Below are 17,794 nucleotides of genomic sequence, written 5' to 3'. Positions count from 1 at the left end.
CTTGGTGCCTCCTTCTGGACAGCCTTCCCGTTCTTTAGTTCTTTAGCTGGGTGAGGTGAGGGTGGGCTTGAAAGAGAGGGAGGGGGTAACAATTAACTGCTTCTAACCTTCTCTCTGTTGACCCTTCTGGTGCAAGCAGAGGGAAAGTCTTTGGGGATTTTGTTTCTTATTGGGCAGGTGGTGTGTCTTTTTGTAGACATGATTATTTGTCTCATTTTAGGAGTGAGGACTCATTTTGTAAGGCTCCCCGGGCTATCTGGTCTGTTTCCCAAAGCGCTGTTCTCTCCTCCTCTCAAACCCAGAGATACAGAGGTGAGACATATATAGTCCCAAGGACTCTGCAGTTCAAAATAGCATCCTGGGATAGCCAACACCCTACTTCCTTTTAAATAAAGAAAAAACGAAGTGCAGACTGACAGGGAATCTGAATTCCAGTGTCCCCGGGAAAGCAACAACCCCCACCTCCATAGAGACCCTTCGCTACCCAGGGGGTCAGGAAGGAGTGAGCCAGTGTGTGTTTAAATGGTTGGCTGTGTGTGTGTGTGTGTGTGTGTGTGTGTGTGTGTATGTGTGTGAAGGGAATGATCACCTATAAGCGTGTGCAGGTCCGCGTCTATGGGTTCTGCTCTGTGTGGTGGGTATCCCCTGCACACAATGGCTTCATCATCCGTTGCCCATGACAGGCATTTTCTAGCTCCACGTCCCCTTCCAGCCTTCACTTACGGCTGGCTGAAAAGCGGAAAGCGGAAAACCCGAATTTCTGTGTGGTGCTGGGGTCTGAGGAAGTTTGCAGACCTAGCCAAGCTGCCTTCTGTCAGACCCGTGGAATTCGTTGCAGGCGGGTTGGCCTCGTGTTGACTTGCAAAGCGGGTGTCTGGCGCTGGCTCCGCCGGGCTGTCCTCTTCCAGGCCGGCTCCCCGTGAAGGGCCCTCTGCCCACTGGTGGCCCCTGTGGGACTCTGCCGAGAAACCCTGCACCACCCACCCGGGTCCAACCTCAGTCCCGGTGCTCAGCACCGAGTGGCTTCCTCCCAAGCCTGGGCGCCACCGAAGCACTTTCTTCCAGCACTCCCGACTTGGAGTAACAGTTTTCTTTTGGGGACCGTGTCCCGGTCAAAGAATTACTCTTTCTTGAGCACTTAGCATAGGTGGCTTTTCATGTTCTTGTGTATTTAAAATGCCCGGGTCAATCTCAGGTAGACTTCTTGAAGTTAAAAACAAAGAAAACAGGGAATGCGGGAGTGGGATGAGGTTGTCTCTGAGATCGATTGCGGGTGAGGGACCCCCCCCCCCCCCGCACCAAGCGGTTCCTGGACCGGGTAGCTTTGACCCCAAGACTTCTCCCACGGGCAGCATCGTTAGGATTATTTGGAAAATAACACGGAGAAAAAGCTCGGTAGTGGGGGGGGGGGCGGGCGAAAGTGGAAGTGGGCGCAATGGAAAGCCCTAGCCAGGACTTCAGAGGCCTTCAGCCGGCACTCCAATACCACGACTCGACTCGCCAACTGCTCCATCAGAAAGAGGAAAGGGGATCCGGTGGTTCTGAATCTCACACGCAAAATGGGATGAAGGACGCTATCTTCTACAAGGCGGCTCCTTCGCCAGGCTTCCGGAACCCGGGGCGCTACCACAGTGCAGAGGCGGATTGGTAGGAGGCTGCTGCAAGATTGAATTATTTAATTTCCCCCAAACCGAATTACAAAGGCCCCTCCAAATAGAACTTTAAAGCTTGCTGAAAACAGACAAAAACAAAACCAAGATTTCATTTCGGAGCTGTGACCACGGTGGAGGAGAAAGGGCATGTGTAATTCCAAAATGATCCCCAAGCCCGCAGAAATCCGGTGGGGAATGAGAATCTCTGTTTGCCAGAGCAGATCGGTTCAGGTGCCGACTGGACTTGTAGTTTCAGAACTCCATGCCTGACCCAGGTAGCACAAGTCACCCTCACACTGTACTGGGAAGCCCTGTACGTTTCGCACATGTTTGAGCCTAGCCTTGGCAGTGAACTGCCCGGAAAGCTCGCTCTTTCGGAAGAGGATGCTTCAGGAGAAACCGGACACAAAGCAGCCTCAAGCAATATATCCTTATGAGCCGACCATAGTGGCCCAGGCCTTTAATCCCAGCACTTGGGAGTCAGGGGGGGATGGATCTCTTTGAGCTGGAGACCAGCCTGGTCTACAGAGCGAGTTCCAGGACAGCTAGATCTACATAGTGAGACCCTGTCTCAAGAAATAGAAAAGACCCAAGCATTTGTGGATGTGCGCTGAGCACCAAGAGAATCCACCAAGGTTGCCCCAACTCCCCAGCCTTCCCTGCTACCTACCCCACACACTACTTTCCTTGACACTGGCTCTTCAAAGCAGATTAGTTAGTTCCTACTTTTGTGGGCTACAGGAGCTATTTGTAGTAACAGAAAAGGTTAATTTGTCCTTCCTTCCTTCCTTCCTTCCTTCCTTCCTTCCTTCCTTCCTTCCTCCCTCCCTCCCTCCCTCCCTCCCTCCCTCCCTCTCTCCCTTCCTTCCTTCCTCCCTCCTGTCCTTCTTCATCTCCTTCCCTCCTCCTTAGTTTTATGTTCTTGGATTCTGGATTTTGCAACAGAGGATTAGCATCTCGGTCTAGCCCCTCCTCTGCTTCCAGTAGGAACTGGCTGACCAAGCCAGCTACTTGGAAGCCAAGCTGGGATGGGAACCTGGGTCTTCCCTTTGCCCACTCTGATCAAACACTGCTCTCCCTAGCCCACATGCCATCACCTCTACTTTTCTTAAGGTTAAGAGGATGACTTCTGTTTTGAGGGACCCCTCGGGGGAGGGGGTTCCCACTTAAGAAGATGTTCAAGGTCCAGCAAGTGCTCGGGATCCTCTGGGAAGTGGGATGAGGCTGTTGATGGTGGAAGGAGGGAGGAAGCAACTACTTCTTTAACAGGCTTTCCCTGAGGGTGCAGCGCTTATAAATCCCTTGACTTCAGGGTGCTCCTAAGAGCATGGGAAAGCTTAGAAGAGCCATTCACAGGGGACCTTACTTTGGAGGGGATCCCAAAGCCGTCCACTGCAGAGCCTGCCAGAACACCTACCTCTGCCCTTGTTAGGTCCAGCACAGAAAGGCTTCTGATTGCCTGACTCTGGAGGTGTCCTCCATCATCCTTTCCATTCTAGCTTCAAAACAGCCCTTATGAAGCCTGCCCTGACAGCCAGCCCCACCTTAACGGGCATTCTCTTCCTTTGATTCATGCAGCCAAAGAGACTATCCTTGGGAACAGAATGGAGGCCACCCTTCTGAAAAACAGGACAGCCAGTTTGGCAGTGGTGGTGCACACCTTTAATCCCAGCACCCAGGGGGCAGAGGCAGGTGGATCTCTGTGAGTTCAAGGCCATCCTGGTCTACAGAGCAAGTCCCAGGATAGTCAGAGCTACACAGAGAGACCCTGTCTCAAAACAAAAGCAAAAACAAAAAACAAAAAGAACAGGCTAGTGCTAGAGAAAGGAAGGCTTGGAAAACAATGCCCTCAGAAGTTTATAGCCCCAGCTCTGAGGAGGTAGGCATGGCTGGGGCCTGGGGAAAGGTGGTCCCACATGAAAATAACATTTACCTACTAAGCAAACTTCCCCTGCCAACCTGAAAAAGAGGGTCTAGTACAGAGCCCCCTCATCAGAGCTCCAGGATTACAAGGTAGAAAACTCTATTCCAATATGCAAAAACTCTATGCCAAAATGCAAGCAGGCATTATATCCTGGAGAAACTAATTTCTGTCCAATGGGGAGGGGAGTTCCAAGAGTAGTCCCTATACATTCCCTGGGGTGTTCTCTTTTTATTTACTTTTATCTGTAAGGGTGTACTGTCTGTGCACAAGTTACATGTGTGCCTAGGAACCAAAGGCCAGAAAAAGGGTGTCACATGCCCTGGAACTGGAATTGCATATGGTTGTGAGCTGCCCTGTGGGTGCTGGGAATTGAACCCAGTCCTCTGGAAGAGCAGCGGTGCTCTTCATCTCTCCAGGCCCAGTCTTGGCTTTTTCTCTAATAGCTGTCTTCTTTCCCAACACCCTAAGATTGCTACCTTTCCTCTGAGCCCTAAGTGTGGTGTGTGTGTGTGTGTGTGTGTGTGTGTGTGTGTGTGTGTACAAGTGTGAAGATGGCTTGTACAACAGAGGGGTCAAGTGCCAAGTGTGTAGGGTTTGCTAGGGAATCTGTGTGGACTTGTGGGCTAAGGGATAGAACTGGGCAGTGGTGGTGTGTGCCTTTAATCCCATCACGAGAGAGGCAGAGGCCATCAGATCTCTGAGTTCAAGGCCAGCCTGGGCTACAGAATTAGTTTAGGACAGCCAGCACTACAGAGAAACCCTGCCTTTAAAAACCAAACCAAACCACAACAAAAGAGCTGTCTCTCATTATGTGAAACAGCTTAGTTATGTGGGGGAAAGGTATCTTCCATAGGGTAAGAACATGAACATATATATTTATATGTTTGGCTTGCCTTATTTTGAGAAGGAATATCAATGATTTGGCTTGTAATACATATGTTGAAGGCAAGCACAGTGCTTTTTAAATTAAAAAAAAAGTTACACTTATTTGTTTTTGTGTTTTGTGTATATGTGTGGGTCCATGCACAACAAAGCCCACATGTGGAGGTCAGAGACTAGTTCTTGGGAGTCTTCTTTCCTCCATGTGGGTTCTGGGACTCCAACTCAGATTGTCAGGTTTGATTGGCAAGTGCCTTTATCTGCTAAAGCATCTCACCAGCTTTAATACTGATGAGAATAGTATTCAAAGAGTCGCTCATATTTGGATATGCAGATGTATATGCGCCACACCTTAAAGTCTGTGTTTCCGCCTGGCAGTCATGGCGCATGGTTTTTATTGCAGCACTCAAGAGGAGGCAGGCAGATCTCTGAGTTTCTGGCCAGCCAGATCTACAGAGCAAGTTCCAGAAGCAAAGGCTACATACACAGAGAAACCCAGTCTGATGGGAGGGGAGTGGAAGGGTGGTTCAGAGCCGTAGTCTGTGATTGCAGGTTCATTAACGAGCCTCTTTTCGTAGAGGGATATTTGTATATGACAGCATATATGTGGTGCTTAGATGATGTATTTTTGCACATGTGGCAACAGATGCTTGCATGCATGGATACATGTTCATCAAGGCCTTGTGTTGTGTGCAAGGCAGGTCCGGCACACAGCCTGGAAGTGCAAAGGAGCTAGCCATATTTTCTGTGTCCTCTCAGGAGCCACCAAACTAGATTCACCCCCACTCCCAGATTTTGTCCCAGTTCATGTGAGGCTACAGTTTGAGCAGAGTGCCAGGAAAGGCGGGGCTCAGTACAGGCGAATCCCAGACAGCAGATTCCCTCCAGCAGCCTCAAGGGCCTGAAGGAGCTGTGGTGTCGCAACCGAACCGGGGCCCCTGGCGGAAGCGGAAGCCTGCACTGGGGGTGGTGAGGCGCAGTCGAGGCGGTCGCGGCGTGCCAGGCTCTGGGCACCCGACGGGGGCGTGCGCGCCACGCGCGTGCGGGGCAGGCTGGGCGCCAGGCGGCACCCTCCAGGCCCCAGCGTCTGTTTACCAACAAACTGCCATCGCTCAGCAGCTACGCATTCCAACGCGCTGAATAAGCGGCCGGCGCTGGCGATCTGCTTTCCACTCCTTCGCAGAGCCAAGGCAGCGTGGGGTGGTGCGGACCGGTGCGACCCGCGGAGCGCGAGCACAGGTTCTGAGTCCGCTCAGCGTCCCTAGTCACCGCGCAGCTCCCCACGCTTCTGGGCCATCCCAGGCCCAATTTCCTAGCACGCTGGACATTGTTACCGAGATTTCCTGACTCCACTTGTCCCCAGCAAGTTGGAGTAGGCGCCGAGGGTGCACCGCCCGGAGCCCGTGCACCGTACACCTCCGGTTTTCCCGGTGTGTGCTAACTCGGGGGCGGGCCCAGCTCTGGGCCTCTCTGAGGTCACCGTGCGATAGCCAATCCCGGGTGTCTAAGTGGGCGGGGGACTCCGTGTGGTCCCGGGAACCGAACTCAAAGGAGAAGATGGGGGCCCAGAACTTGGGGGGAGGGGAAAAGCCATGGGGCACCCACCAAACCCCTTTCTCGGGTGCGAGCTCTCCTCCAGAAGAGGCTCCGAGATACATATTCCCTGGGATCTGAAGTGTGGAGGTGGCTTGCTGGAGGTGGAGGGTTCATCTGCCTCCATTCTGGAGACTTTGAAAAGTGTTGGCATAGAGAGTAGACGGCGTGCAGGGGCATGACCTAGGCCCTGTGGCCTGGCACCGGCCGCAATGACCTCTTTACCCTGTCCCCTTCCTGGCCGCGATAACTCCAACGTTGTCTTCCCGGACCTCGCCCCCGCCCCGTCTGTAGTGGCTGCCTACCCGCTTGGCCTGTCCCCCGAAACCGCAGCTTCCCCCTATTTGCCCTACTCCCAGCCCTATGGCCATCTCCTGTCCTTCTCTTACCCTGGGCCAGCCACCCCAGGAAACTCCTACCTGCCCAGCCAGCAACTCTCGGCGGGCTCAGCCCTTCCACCGGCCAGCTGAACACCCGCAGCAACTGGAAGAAGGTAAGTGTGGCCGCCGAGGCTCTTCTCACCGCTGGGGCCTGAGTTATGTTTTCATAAATTTCTCCCTCTTCTGCGTGCACGCAGCTAGCGGGGATTCCACGGAATCTGCGGTGGGGGGAGGGAGAATGGATGGGGGAGGAGCGGAGGAGTAGATCTAGGTTTCCTTTAAAAGTCCGACCTGGTTTCGATTTGCAGTTATGTGAAGCCAGCGGGGAGGGCCCCCTACCCCAACCCCCTGGAGCAGTGGAGTTGTGTGTGTACCCAAGTGTAATGGAAAGCTACCATAATCAAGATATGGGAGTGGAGACCTCACTCTTTTCCCGCGATTCTCCCCATCCTTCACCCCCTTCCCGACATCAGCCTTCTCAAGTCCTGGTCCCAGAAACCAGCTTGCAAACCAAACACCACTAAACAGAAATCATTTCCCAGCTGAAGGTAGGTAGCCAACTAGGCGGGGCTCCTTCTCTGTTTCTGGGCCCCACCCCCTTTTTTCTAGAGGTGCCTAACCTTGTCGGTAGCTGGCCCCTGAAGAATCTGGGTGCTGAGCCCTACCAACCATTGTTCAGAGAATGAAGGTACAGGTTGGTCAGTCTCGAGGTCTTTCCCTGGCCACTTCAGCCTTTCACCTAAGCCATCCCTACCACCTTCGCCCTTAACTGTGGAATAGACCAGGCCCAGTTCCTTCTGTTGCCTGCAGCAAGTCTGAGCTCCAGAGAAAGGGCTCACTGGAAGGCCTCGGTGAAGGCAAGGGACTAGCTGAGCTGGCCTTCCTAGGCCTGACCTTCGCATAGCCCAACTGACAGCCCTTGGCTGGCACTGCCAGGATGCTGTGCATAGACCCAGCTGGCCCGACTTCTCAATCCCATTGCATTGCTCCGACTGTCCTTGGCATAATCCCCAAAGATGCATATCTATCTGCCAGGCGATTTCATAGTAGTCACCCCCAAACCAAGATGTTTCTCTCCTTTTCTCTTGTTACTCTGACATAAATTCATGAACCCCAGAAAGGGAAGTTACCCTTAGAATGGGGTCTCCAATTCCTGGTTTTATGATTGGAGACACTGAAACAGGAAGAAAGGATGCAAATTCATTTTCCTTGAGGAATGGAGCGAGGAAAGGGGATTCTAGGGAACTTCTTAGAACCCCAGAAAGTTAACCCTTTCTGTGGCAGAATTGAGTGAGTGTGGGTGTGGGTGTGCTGGGTTGCTGGGTCTGGTTGGAGGAGGGACAATGGAGGGCCAGGGGTTTACATACCTCCTGGACTTTTCTTTTTAGATATGCTAATATATACTGGGGAAGTAGGGTCCTGAGTTTGAGGACAGCATAGGCAACTTGATATATATGATGTGTGTGTACATGGGGACAATGTGAGTTTTGGGAACCTGACCTTACCTAGGGAGAACTATTCTGGCAAAAAAGGTGGAGTTCAAGGATACAGCCAGCATTCTGCCTTCCCTTGCTTGGGTCCAAGAACAACAGAGTGCAGAATTCTTTCTATTACATATTTTACCCGGATCCAACGAAAAACCACAGACGCTGGCGCCTTCACAAGCAAGTACGTCTTTAAAACAGCCCTTAGCACTTCATTGTTGGAACTGTGTGGACCCCCCGCTCCTGAATGAATGCCCATTCCTGAATGAATGATCGGAGAAAGCTAAAGGGCTTGGGAGGGGGGGTCTCCTAAACCCAGGGAGGCGCTTGGCTCAGAGAGAAAAGAGCCTCACCAACACCCCGTTACGGCTGCGGGGGTGCGGCAGCCGCGCCTCCAGCGAGGCCCTGAGGATCCGTTATCGTGACCGGGGTAGATCCAGTTGTGACTTGCCACAACTAGTGTGGAGAAAGGCAGCTGTCCCGGAAGGCACCTGGAGGATGATCTGCTCTGAGAGTCCGAACTTCAGCAATCCAAACTGCCTTCCTTCTCTCTCTGCGTGTCACCAACCGAACTGCACCAAGGAGGCGCGGGTGGTCGCTTGGCCGCCAGCCCCGGGCGAGCCGTGGGGTCGAAGCAAGAAAGGCGAGGCGGGACAGGCTGCGGCAGGAGCGGAAACCCAATGCCTTTTCTGGGAATTGGCTGAGGTTGGGGTCGAAGGGCAGGATCTGAGAGCCCGCAGCCCCCATGGCCACGGGTGAGAGATGCGGAGGAGGTGAAGGCAGCGGTGACTGCAGCCTGAGGGCGGGGACCTTGACGTGTGTCGGGTGAACCCAGCTAGGGATGGATGGGGAGCGGAAGGACAGAGCTACTCGCTCTGGTCTGGGGTCTTCACAGCAGGCACCCACAGAATGAGGTGACTGTCACCCGAGCATTTTGTCATCTTGGGCAGGCATTTTGCCTCTTCATCCACCCACTTCTCTCATCCTGTGGGCAGTCTTAGCATCCGGTAGAGTGGTCCAGGTTGGGACACAGGTTTCAAGAATGGAAACCCAAGGCCTCAATCTTGGAACTACAACCCTGCAGCAGAGCTTGGAGAACCAGGCTGGCAGGCAGGGGTGAGGTGGGGTGTGAGGAGGGACAGGACCAGATCTTATGCCATGGCCCCCCGCTAGGCCAGAAACGATTTGCATTGCGGGTTACTAGGTTTTCTGGACCTAGCCACTTCCCCTGCCATGAGGGAACAGTTCTGTGCTTGCAGCCTAGAGGAAAACTGGGCTATCACACATCAATCTGGCTTCTAGATCCCTGAAAAAGCCTCCTCTGAGCTAGCAGACGGTGGGGACGAAAAGGACGGTCACTTTTATTGCAGGGTACGCTAAAGTTCACTCCCCCCCCCCCCCCACCTTGATACAGGCATTCAAGGCAGATTTATACAGAACCCTTTTGGAAGCCAGACGGTGCCGTGCTGACGCTACCGCTGAGTTTTGAGTATTGCTTTTAGGTTCCCGTTGGCCTTGGATTAGCTGTCCTTTTTGTCAGACCTTAGTTCAGCCCTCCAGGAGTCTTTTATTCTGCTCTGTTCTAAGCTGGCACCACCGGGAGCTGCTGAACTTGGACCTTAGCGTTTTCTGTTCCAGGGTCTTAGAATGGTAGCCTCACCAGGGCAAAAACTGCAGCTTGAATTCACTGTTGCCGGTGGACATAGAGGTCCCACCACCACATACACACTGAGACCCAGGTTGACGGTGGTGGCTGCGCTGGTTTTGCTGATTCCCCGCGGCATGAGTCTATGGAAATACCTGACTTACCTGGTCACTCCACATGCTTACAACAGTCTTCTGCAGCATCCCAGAATCAGAGGAACCGGTGCTGTCCCTGGAGCCCTGCCAGCAGCCCCTGACCAGACAGCTGTGCGGATCTAGAACCATCGACACCAGCCTTTGCAGCACACGCAGTACCCAGCCCTGCCCGAGAAGGCTCAGCTGGCGGCGCATCTTGGACTCACCCAAACCCAGGTAGGACCAGTCCCACCCCCGAGTGCAAAGCTTCCTAGTCCCTGGTTTCTGAGACCCCACAGAGGAGTCCCATGATTCTGCTGACACAGCTCTCCATGGAATGCCCGCAGCAAGGGTTGGGGGCATATACTAGAAGTGAATTGGGCACGAGAAGAGGAGGGCACCCAGACTGGAAGTTGAGACTTAGGGACTTCCAGAACTGGAGGGCTGGAGCGAAGGTTCTCAGGACTCACTCTCTGTAGCTAGGTCCCTTTCTCATTCTCAACCTTTTTACAGACACTTCTCTTCTGTCCTCTTTTCTTCCCAAAGGTAAAGATCTGATTTCAGAATAAATGCTCCAAATACAAAAAGCTCCTGAAGCAGAACTCTGAGGAGCAGGAAGAAGACTTCTCTGGGAGACACACTCCCCACCCCCCACCCCCCCACCCCCCTCGTCTCCCTGCTCTCCAAATCTTCCTTCCATCTGGGATCTACTCAAGGCAGGCGCCCTGCCTGCCAGGGGCTTCGACAGTGCCTTCAGAGCCTGGTATCAGCATCGCCCCCCAGATGTGCTGCTTCTGCCTTAGATGATATGAATCTGGAGAAGGGCTGGTCAGACTCCAACCCTTCTGTCAAGCCCAGGACTAGCACACCTGCTTCCCTTCTGGGGGGAGAGGAAACCAGCTCCAGATGGATTTTCTCAAGACAAGAAGAGAAAGGAGAAGAAAGAACCGAGTGGAAGCCTGGGTTCTCCAAGCCAGATAGGATAGCTATATCAAAGGCTTTCGTCTTGCCACTGTTCCCAGTGCTGCGGTGGACCAGGCATCTCCCTCCAGTGGGACAAAGGCTTTAGAGAGAGCTTCTCTGGCCAGTGTTCAGACTGCTCCAGTCTTGACACCCCTCCCTCTTCAAATGACGGCAGCCCCACTGTTGTGGTATTGTGTTCCCCACAATATTGTGCACCCTAATAAATTTATCTGGGGTCAGAGAACAGACAGCCGCTAGAACAGAGTCAGAAATGGTGGCTAGAAAATGGGTCAGAGCAAGCCACAGCAGAAGTTGGGTGGTGGTGGTGCATGCCTTTAATCCCAGCACTTGGGAGGCAGAGCTAGCGGGATCTCTGAGTTCAAGGCCACTTTAGAAACAGCTAAGCATGGTGACACAGGCTTAAATCCCAGAAATACAGCCTTTAATCCCAGGGAGTGATAGCAGAAAGCAGAAAGATATATAAAGCGTAAGGACCAGGAACTAAGTTAGTTAAGCATTTGGCTGGTTAAGCATTCAGGCTTTCAAGCAGCAGTTCAGCTGAGATCCATTGGGATGAGGACACAGGAGCTTGCAGTCTGAGGAAACAAGACCAGCTGAGGAACTGGCGAGGTGAGGTAGCTGTGGCTTGTTCTGTGTCTCTGATCTTCCAGCATTCACCCCAATAGCTGGCCTGGGTTTTATTTTATTAATAAGAACCTTTAAGATTCCAACTACACCCCACCACAGTCTAGGATTGAAGCCAGGAAGAAAATAAATATTTCTGGCCTGCACTTTGGGCCCTACCTATCCATGAACAAAACCGGAAGTGGACACAGAGTCTCTGTTGTTGGCCACCATAAGTCCCTGTTTCTCCTCTACGGGTTGTCGGTGGTGGTCAGCCTGTTACCTCCCTAACTGGAGGTGTAGTCCAATAGCAGAGTAAGTGCTTGACATGTAAGAGGTCCCAGCACCAAAACAAAATATGGAGTGTTGGCCTGTGGGCACTTTGTATTACTCTCTATTAAAAGGTCTTCTGTCCCATATCTACCCATTTTGAGTTGACAAGTCCTGGGCTTAACCATCCATCTAATTCAACAGGCATGTATTAAGAACAGAGGCCCCTCCATCCTTGATACCTCACAAGTCTACCTGCACATATTCTTGAAAGCCTAGGAGGAGACATGGGACAAACAGATTTCCTGGATCCATGCAGGCATAGCTGCCTCCAAATAATGGGGCAGGCTTAGCATGTCAACTCCTCACAGTTGCCTCTATCTAAGAAACTGTTCTAATTCACCATTATTCTGTCCAGCATCCCCAGGCACTTGCCATTTCTCAAATCATAAGCATCAGAGATTAAAATGTATAAAAAAAATATCAAAAAACCCCTCAGAGTCCTGGGTGTTAGGCATGTTTGTCCCCCTGGAATCAATCATCTGGTTGTTGCTCATCTTTTCTCTGTCATTTGATACATCTTCCCCTTGAACAGAAGTCATAAACACTAGATTCTTTTTTTATGATTTATTCTTTTTATTTTGCATGCATTGGTGTTTCGCCTGCACCTATGTCTGTGTAAAGGTATGTGGGTGCTGGGAATCGAACCCAGGTCCTCTGGAAGAGCAGCTGGTACTCTTAACCACTGAGCCATCTCTCCAGCCCAACACTAGTTCTTACTATGCCTCTGCCACTAGCTAGCTCTGTGGTTCTAGCACTGGGTTGTCATAACAGTGCCCACAGCATCATACGAAATGGGAAGATGCTCATATAGGGAATGGCCAAGGTCAGAGTGGTCTTTGCCAGCTGTTTCCTCCTGTGCCAGCTGTGGAGGGAGTCAGGCACCTCAGCCACCACGTTCTACCTTCAGGCCAGGCTCACCTTGGGAGAGGACTGAGCTAGACCAAGTCCTTCTGGAAGAAGTGAGCTGCTGGGGGTGGAATGGATTCTGACTACAGAAAGGGGTGGGAGAGAAGAAAGACTAGAAGGAACTGGAATTCTCCATCTAATAACATCTATGGATCTCCTGCTGGGTAGGTCCTAGGAATACCATTGTGACAGGGACAGATGCTTCAGGCTAACATGTGGCTGAACAGATGACTGGAGGCAGTGTGACAAAAGGCAAAGGAAAAAAAGCAGGGCAGAGGCCATGTGGGCACCGTCCTGAGGCCAGAGTGGGCTGATGAGGTTAGGGCTGGGTGAGAAGGCTGGTCAGCTCCAGAGCATCAGGACCTGGCAGCACCCTGCTTCACTTCACTACGCCACAGCTCCTACCTTGCAGACAGCATGGGAGGTGGGCCGAGGAATTCAGCCCAGAGTAGCCCCAGGGGCTGGGGAGGGGCCTCCGATTCCAGGCAAAAGGCTTCAAAGGCCAGCTTCCTCTCCCACTGCCTGAACCTGTTCCCGATCACAGCAAACTGAGGGCACCAGTCCCGGGCTGAAAAGCCCAGTAGGGTACTTTCAGCCAAACCCCCCCCCCCCCAAGCTAGAAGGGAACTTAGTTTGGGGTCATAGGGAGGACGGAGTGGGGGTGGGGGTGGTAATCATAATCAGTGGAAGTGTCTCACCTAGGGATGCCTACAAGCATTCTTTGCCCCTACTACTAGGTCATTGGTCACACCCACTCCCCCAAAGACACACGAAAGATTTCCCTGTGGAAAGCAAACTCCAGATCATGGAGCAGTGCAGAGTGAGCATGCCCACTGGAAAGATCCTTTCCTTTCAAATCGTCCCCCTGGCCCTGAGACCCTGACTCCATTTCTCCAAGGGGTGGCTGGTCCCAGATGGATCCTCTGGGTCTTCTCTGAGGCCAAGGGCCCTGGGGGTAGCTGTTCCCTGCCATGCAGGCTACACACTTCTCTTTCCACAGAGCAAGATAAGATCTACCGCCCCATCTCGGAAAGCCTCCAAAGGCAGATTAATTGGACAGCCCAACACGAGTCGCATCGTTAAAACAACAGCCTGGGTTGTAAAGTTAAGTAGCTGTACTATAATTGCTCTCTCAGCCAGGGACCAGCTGAGCCTGCGGCACCCCCCCTTCCTTACCCCCGTGTGCCCTTTCCAGGGAAAATGAGCCTCTTTTCCATTTGGGAGCTGGTCCAGTTGCCTCGGACTTCTAGGTGGTGATGCACCTGGAAGAATTCCAAGAGGAAGGGTGCCTCACCTCCACCTCTCCAGCCACCAGGGGTACTGAAAGGGAACCCTGTGGTTTCTTCCCAGGATGAAGCTCCATTTGGGGGACACTGGATCAACAAAGGAACAGGAAGACTGAAGGCAGCCTTTGGTCTCCAAAGAGTCCCAGCAGTGATGCTTGCTTTGTGACTTTGGGTGAGTTTCTTAACCTCTCTGTGCTTTATTGCTTATCCCCTCAGACAAGAACACTAATAGGATAGGCTTTGCTGTGTGGCTGTGATGATAAAATGACATGGTGCCCGGGACACAGTGCACACTTTATAGATGACAGTCACGGCTGCTGCTTTGATGACTCTGAGGGTGAGTTCCTAGAACCATCCCCTTTACCTCTTGCTTAAGTAGCTAGTCCTGCCTTCCCAGGGTAGGGAGGAAGGATGGGGTTGGAAATACACCCTAGCACCTCTCAGCCCCCACTGTTAGAAGAACTCAGGTAAGGTCCCCCACTCAAAATGGGCAGTGGCTTGCCCATCTAAAATCAGCAGAACGGGCAGTGTGTCCAGGGTATGCTCTGTCACTGCCATGGTCTCAGCCCCAGGAAAGTGGCCTCCTTCTGTGTAGCTCATCCCCCTACTCCCCTGTACTATTTTAAGGTATGGCCCCCATTCTCTCCCCAGACCAAATGAGATTCAATTAATTCAATTAAAGCAATTTTGGAAGCAGCTCCTGAAGGCTTTGGATGTGAGATAATTACCAGTAATTTGCTTCTGTGAAGAGGAAAAGGTTACATAGGGTCTAGAGTGGAGAAAGAGGTAGCCCCCTCCTCACCAAATGCACCCAGATCGAGAAGGATTCCACACAGCAATCTTAGCTGCCCTCTCCCATTGGCCAAATTGCTTGCAGGTGGGAAGAGGGAGAATGTGGCCGTGGGAGGAGGGTGGGAAGACACTGGAGTGACAGGCTGCCCCTCCTCCATCCCTGAATCGGTCGTGCCTGTGTGAGGTGGGGGTGGGGAGCTCCTCCTCCCCCTCCCCCACCACACCACCACGGGGCTTTGCAGCTCCAGCAGCTGATTACTCAGCCCCAGCCTCCCTGGATTTCGGATGCCTGGGCTTGCCTCTGGGATTGGATCCAGAGGCGATGGAATGTTATCCAGGTAGCTGAGGCCTGTGTAGAGGGAGCTTAGGAGATCAAGAACTTCCCTAGAATTTATGGGGGATATGGGTCAATAGGGCAGGAGGCACTGGAGGTGGGTAGCGACTGCCTATTCTCAAGTCTCACGAGATGCCCTTTCGGTCTCCTCCCACAATCTCTTCCCTTATACTCCAGCACCTTCTGGTTCTGCCCATGTCCGATTGAAATCTCTTCCATTTTCTCGGTGGCAAATCTACTGTCTGCTCTCTGGCCCCAGGGCCACTAGTTTCTTCCTCCCCCAACGCATATTACAGGTAGGTAGGTGTTCCTGTCCCCACCTCACTTTACCTGGGATAGCCCTTTCCTTGCTATCCCCACCTCACTTTGCCTGGGATAGCCCTCTCCTTGCCAGGCCTCAGGTAGTCTGGAAGCTGAGGAGGGTAGGGCTGGTGCTGGAAGAAGCTAGCGTGTCCCATTCCTTGGGATCTCCTGTCCCGGGATGTAATGCTTTAACAGTTAGGATGCAAAAGAAAAAGTCCCTCATCTGGAAATGTCCACCATGTGTCCTCTTCTGCCTTTGCTTCTCTCGCTCCCAGGGGTCTGTCAGCTCTTTGTTTCTCGAACTGCACTCAGCTTCTCTCAGCTGCCCTGCTGCTGGAGGTGGGGCCAGGGAGGAATTCCCTCAGGGAGTCCTTGCCGGCTGCTGCCCCTTCACAATGGGCAAGCTGGGCAGCAAGGGAAGCCTGCGTCTCTACCTCCTCCTGCCTCTACCTCCCACATCCCACCGAGCTCAGATCCAGAACAAATGGAGGAATACAAAGACCTCGTAACTCCAGAGTTCATGTCAACAGGCCAGCCTAAGGACCCTAGCACAGAGGTAACTTGAGTGTTGGGAAGTGGAGACAAGATCGGTATAGTTCAAGGTCATCCTCAGCTACACAAAGTTCAAAGCCAGCCTGGGCTACATGACACTCTGTCAAGGAATAAGTAGGGAAAGGTGGTGCATGGGGAGGGGTGGATAAGAAAAACCAAACTAAGAAAGAGCCTGGTGTGATAGTATCTGCCTTTGATTCCAGCATTCTGGAGTCCCAGGCCAGCCAGAGCTACATAGGGCATCCCGTCTCAAAAATAAATTAAATAATAATTAATAAATAAATGTACATCTGAAAAGAAGAAAAGAAATCTGCAGCTTCTCTCCGCCTCCTTTCTCACCCTCCCTCTCTCTGGGTGCCGTGTGTGTAAAAACATAGACCTCTTTATGTCACTTCTCCGGCTTTTCTCTTTACTCCATCCCTTTTCCTGGCTAATGTTTTCTGGACATGTTTCCCTAGATGCTGCTAGGGAGGAAGGCTGAATGGCCACAGAAATCCCATAAGTTGATGATTTCATTTTCTTTGCTCATAGAAGCCTTGCCTGCTTCATTCTCCAAGCTCTGGCTAGAACCCCCGTCCCCAGCTTCTCCTGGCACACCCCATGGCTCCCAGACATGCCCATAATGTCTGGTACTGCGACTCATAGGCTAGTTAAGGGCGAGGGCTTTCCTCTGGACTTCTCATGGATCCTTCTTCACTGACTTCAGCCTGAAGGAAGGACCCAGGGACCCAGGGCCCCTGGCTGACAAAGAAGGCTCCGGGCTTGGAGCCTGTGTTCGCTACTGCTTTCTGGGTGACCTGGACAACTTACACACTCTCCGAGACTCACTCCCTCTTAGCTAGGGGTGGGTGGCATTATCACCACTTTCCCTCAAGGCTAGAGTTTTCTAAGGCAGACCTGACTCTCCCGTTAGACTGACAGCTCTCCAGGAATACAACTCTGCTTCCTTGAATCAGGTAGGATGCATTCTGCAGCTTTTTGCAACCCCACAGTAGGCTGGACATTGAGCTGCTGACCCACTGAGCCACTGAGCCAGGTCCGGCCAGACCAGAAAGGGTAAAGGAGTGGACCCCATGGGGGATGGTAGGTTTTCTGATTTGTCTCCTTCTGGTGCCAATCCTCAGCTTCTCCAGCTCCCAAATGGAGAGAGATGAATTCACTTCCAGGGAATGGTGCTGCAGATTCCACACAGGACGTGTCCCCATCTGGACTGGCTCCTTAGGAAGGAGCTTGCCATTGCCCAGAAGGAAACTGTTCTGTGGCCCTCATTGGCAAGCCCATGACTAAAACACAGGGCAAATGATTAGGTCGAGTGTGCTACCCTGGTCTCTTTCTCTGTCCTCCTTCACACAAAGGGAGGCAAGATAATTTATGTGCCTCCCGCAGACCGTGGTTGCCAGAGATCACACTGAGGTTCCTGGCTCAGTGGCTCCTTCCTTTACTATTTACCCTTCTCCCAAGCCTGACTTTCCCTTTAGGAGAAGGGGCTGAGCGCAAAGGGGTGGGCAGAAGAGAGAACCTGGATAGGCAGCTAGGATTCTCGTCCCTCCCCTTCCCACCAGCAAGGCCTACACAGCCAGGGCCCATTCCTCTCTCTGGACAGAGGAGCCGCTCATGGTCTCTGCAAGCTGAGGCCTGCCATAGACTACTCCTCCCAGCCCTGAAGCTGCCGGGAATTCTTTGCTCCAACAGATCCTCAGGGAAGCCAGACTGCACCAGGCTCCTGACATTCCTCTGCCTAACTCCTATCAGTCACATCCCCTGAGCCCAGGGGATCAGCTGGGCCCACCGATGAGGGCCTTCCACCCCTGTGACCCTAGGCCTTTGTCTCACCTCCTCAAGGCTTGTGCCTCCTTCCCCAAACCTGGAATTCTGCCTTAAGACTCAACTCTGGGCCCTTCTAGCCTTCGGCCAGACCATCTGGAAAATAAGAAACAACCCCCCTGCACTGCTAAGAAAAGTTACCTTCTCTCCTAGACAAAATGTGTCATTTGGTCCTCTAGAGCGCAG

General features: G+C 52.6%; 1 protein-coding gene across 1 annotated transcript; it reads left to right on the top strand.

The window, feature by feature from the left end:
* Window positions 1-6,260: 6,260 nt before the first annotated feature.
* Dlx4 (distal-less homeobox 4) lies at window positions 6,261-10,503 on the top strand. Its single transcript, XM_036194817.1, is given in 6 exon segments — window positions 6,261-6,490; window positions 6,492-6,541; window positions 9,766-9,852; window positions 9,855-9,928; window positions 10,238-10,348; window positions 10,351-10,503. Coding segments are annotated over 6 exon segments (705 nt in total).
* The last annotated feature ends 7,291 nt before the right edge of the window (window positions 10,504-17,794 follow it).

Source organism: Onychomys torridus, chromosome 8 (genome assembly GCF_903995425.1).
Source record: "Onychomys torridus chromosome 8, mOncTor1.1, whole genome shotgun sequence".
Classification (NCBI taxonomy): domain Eukaryota; kingdom Metazoa; phylum Chordata; class Mammalia; order Rodentia; family Cricetidae; genus Onychomys; species Onychomys torridus.
The sequence above is the reverse complement of the archived record's forward strand: the minus strand, read 5'-3'. Positions and strand labels throughout refer to the sequence as shown.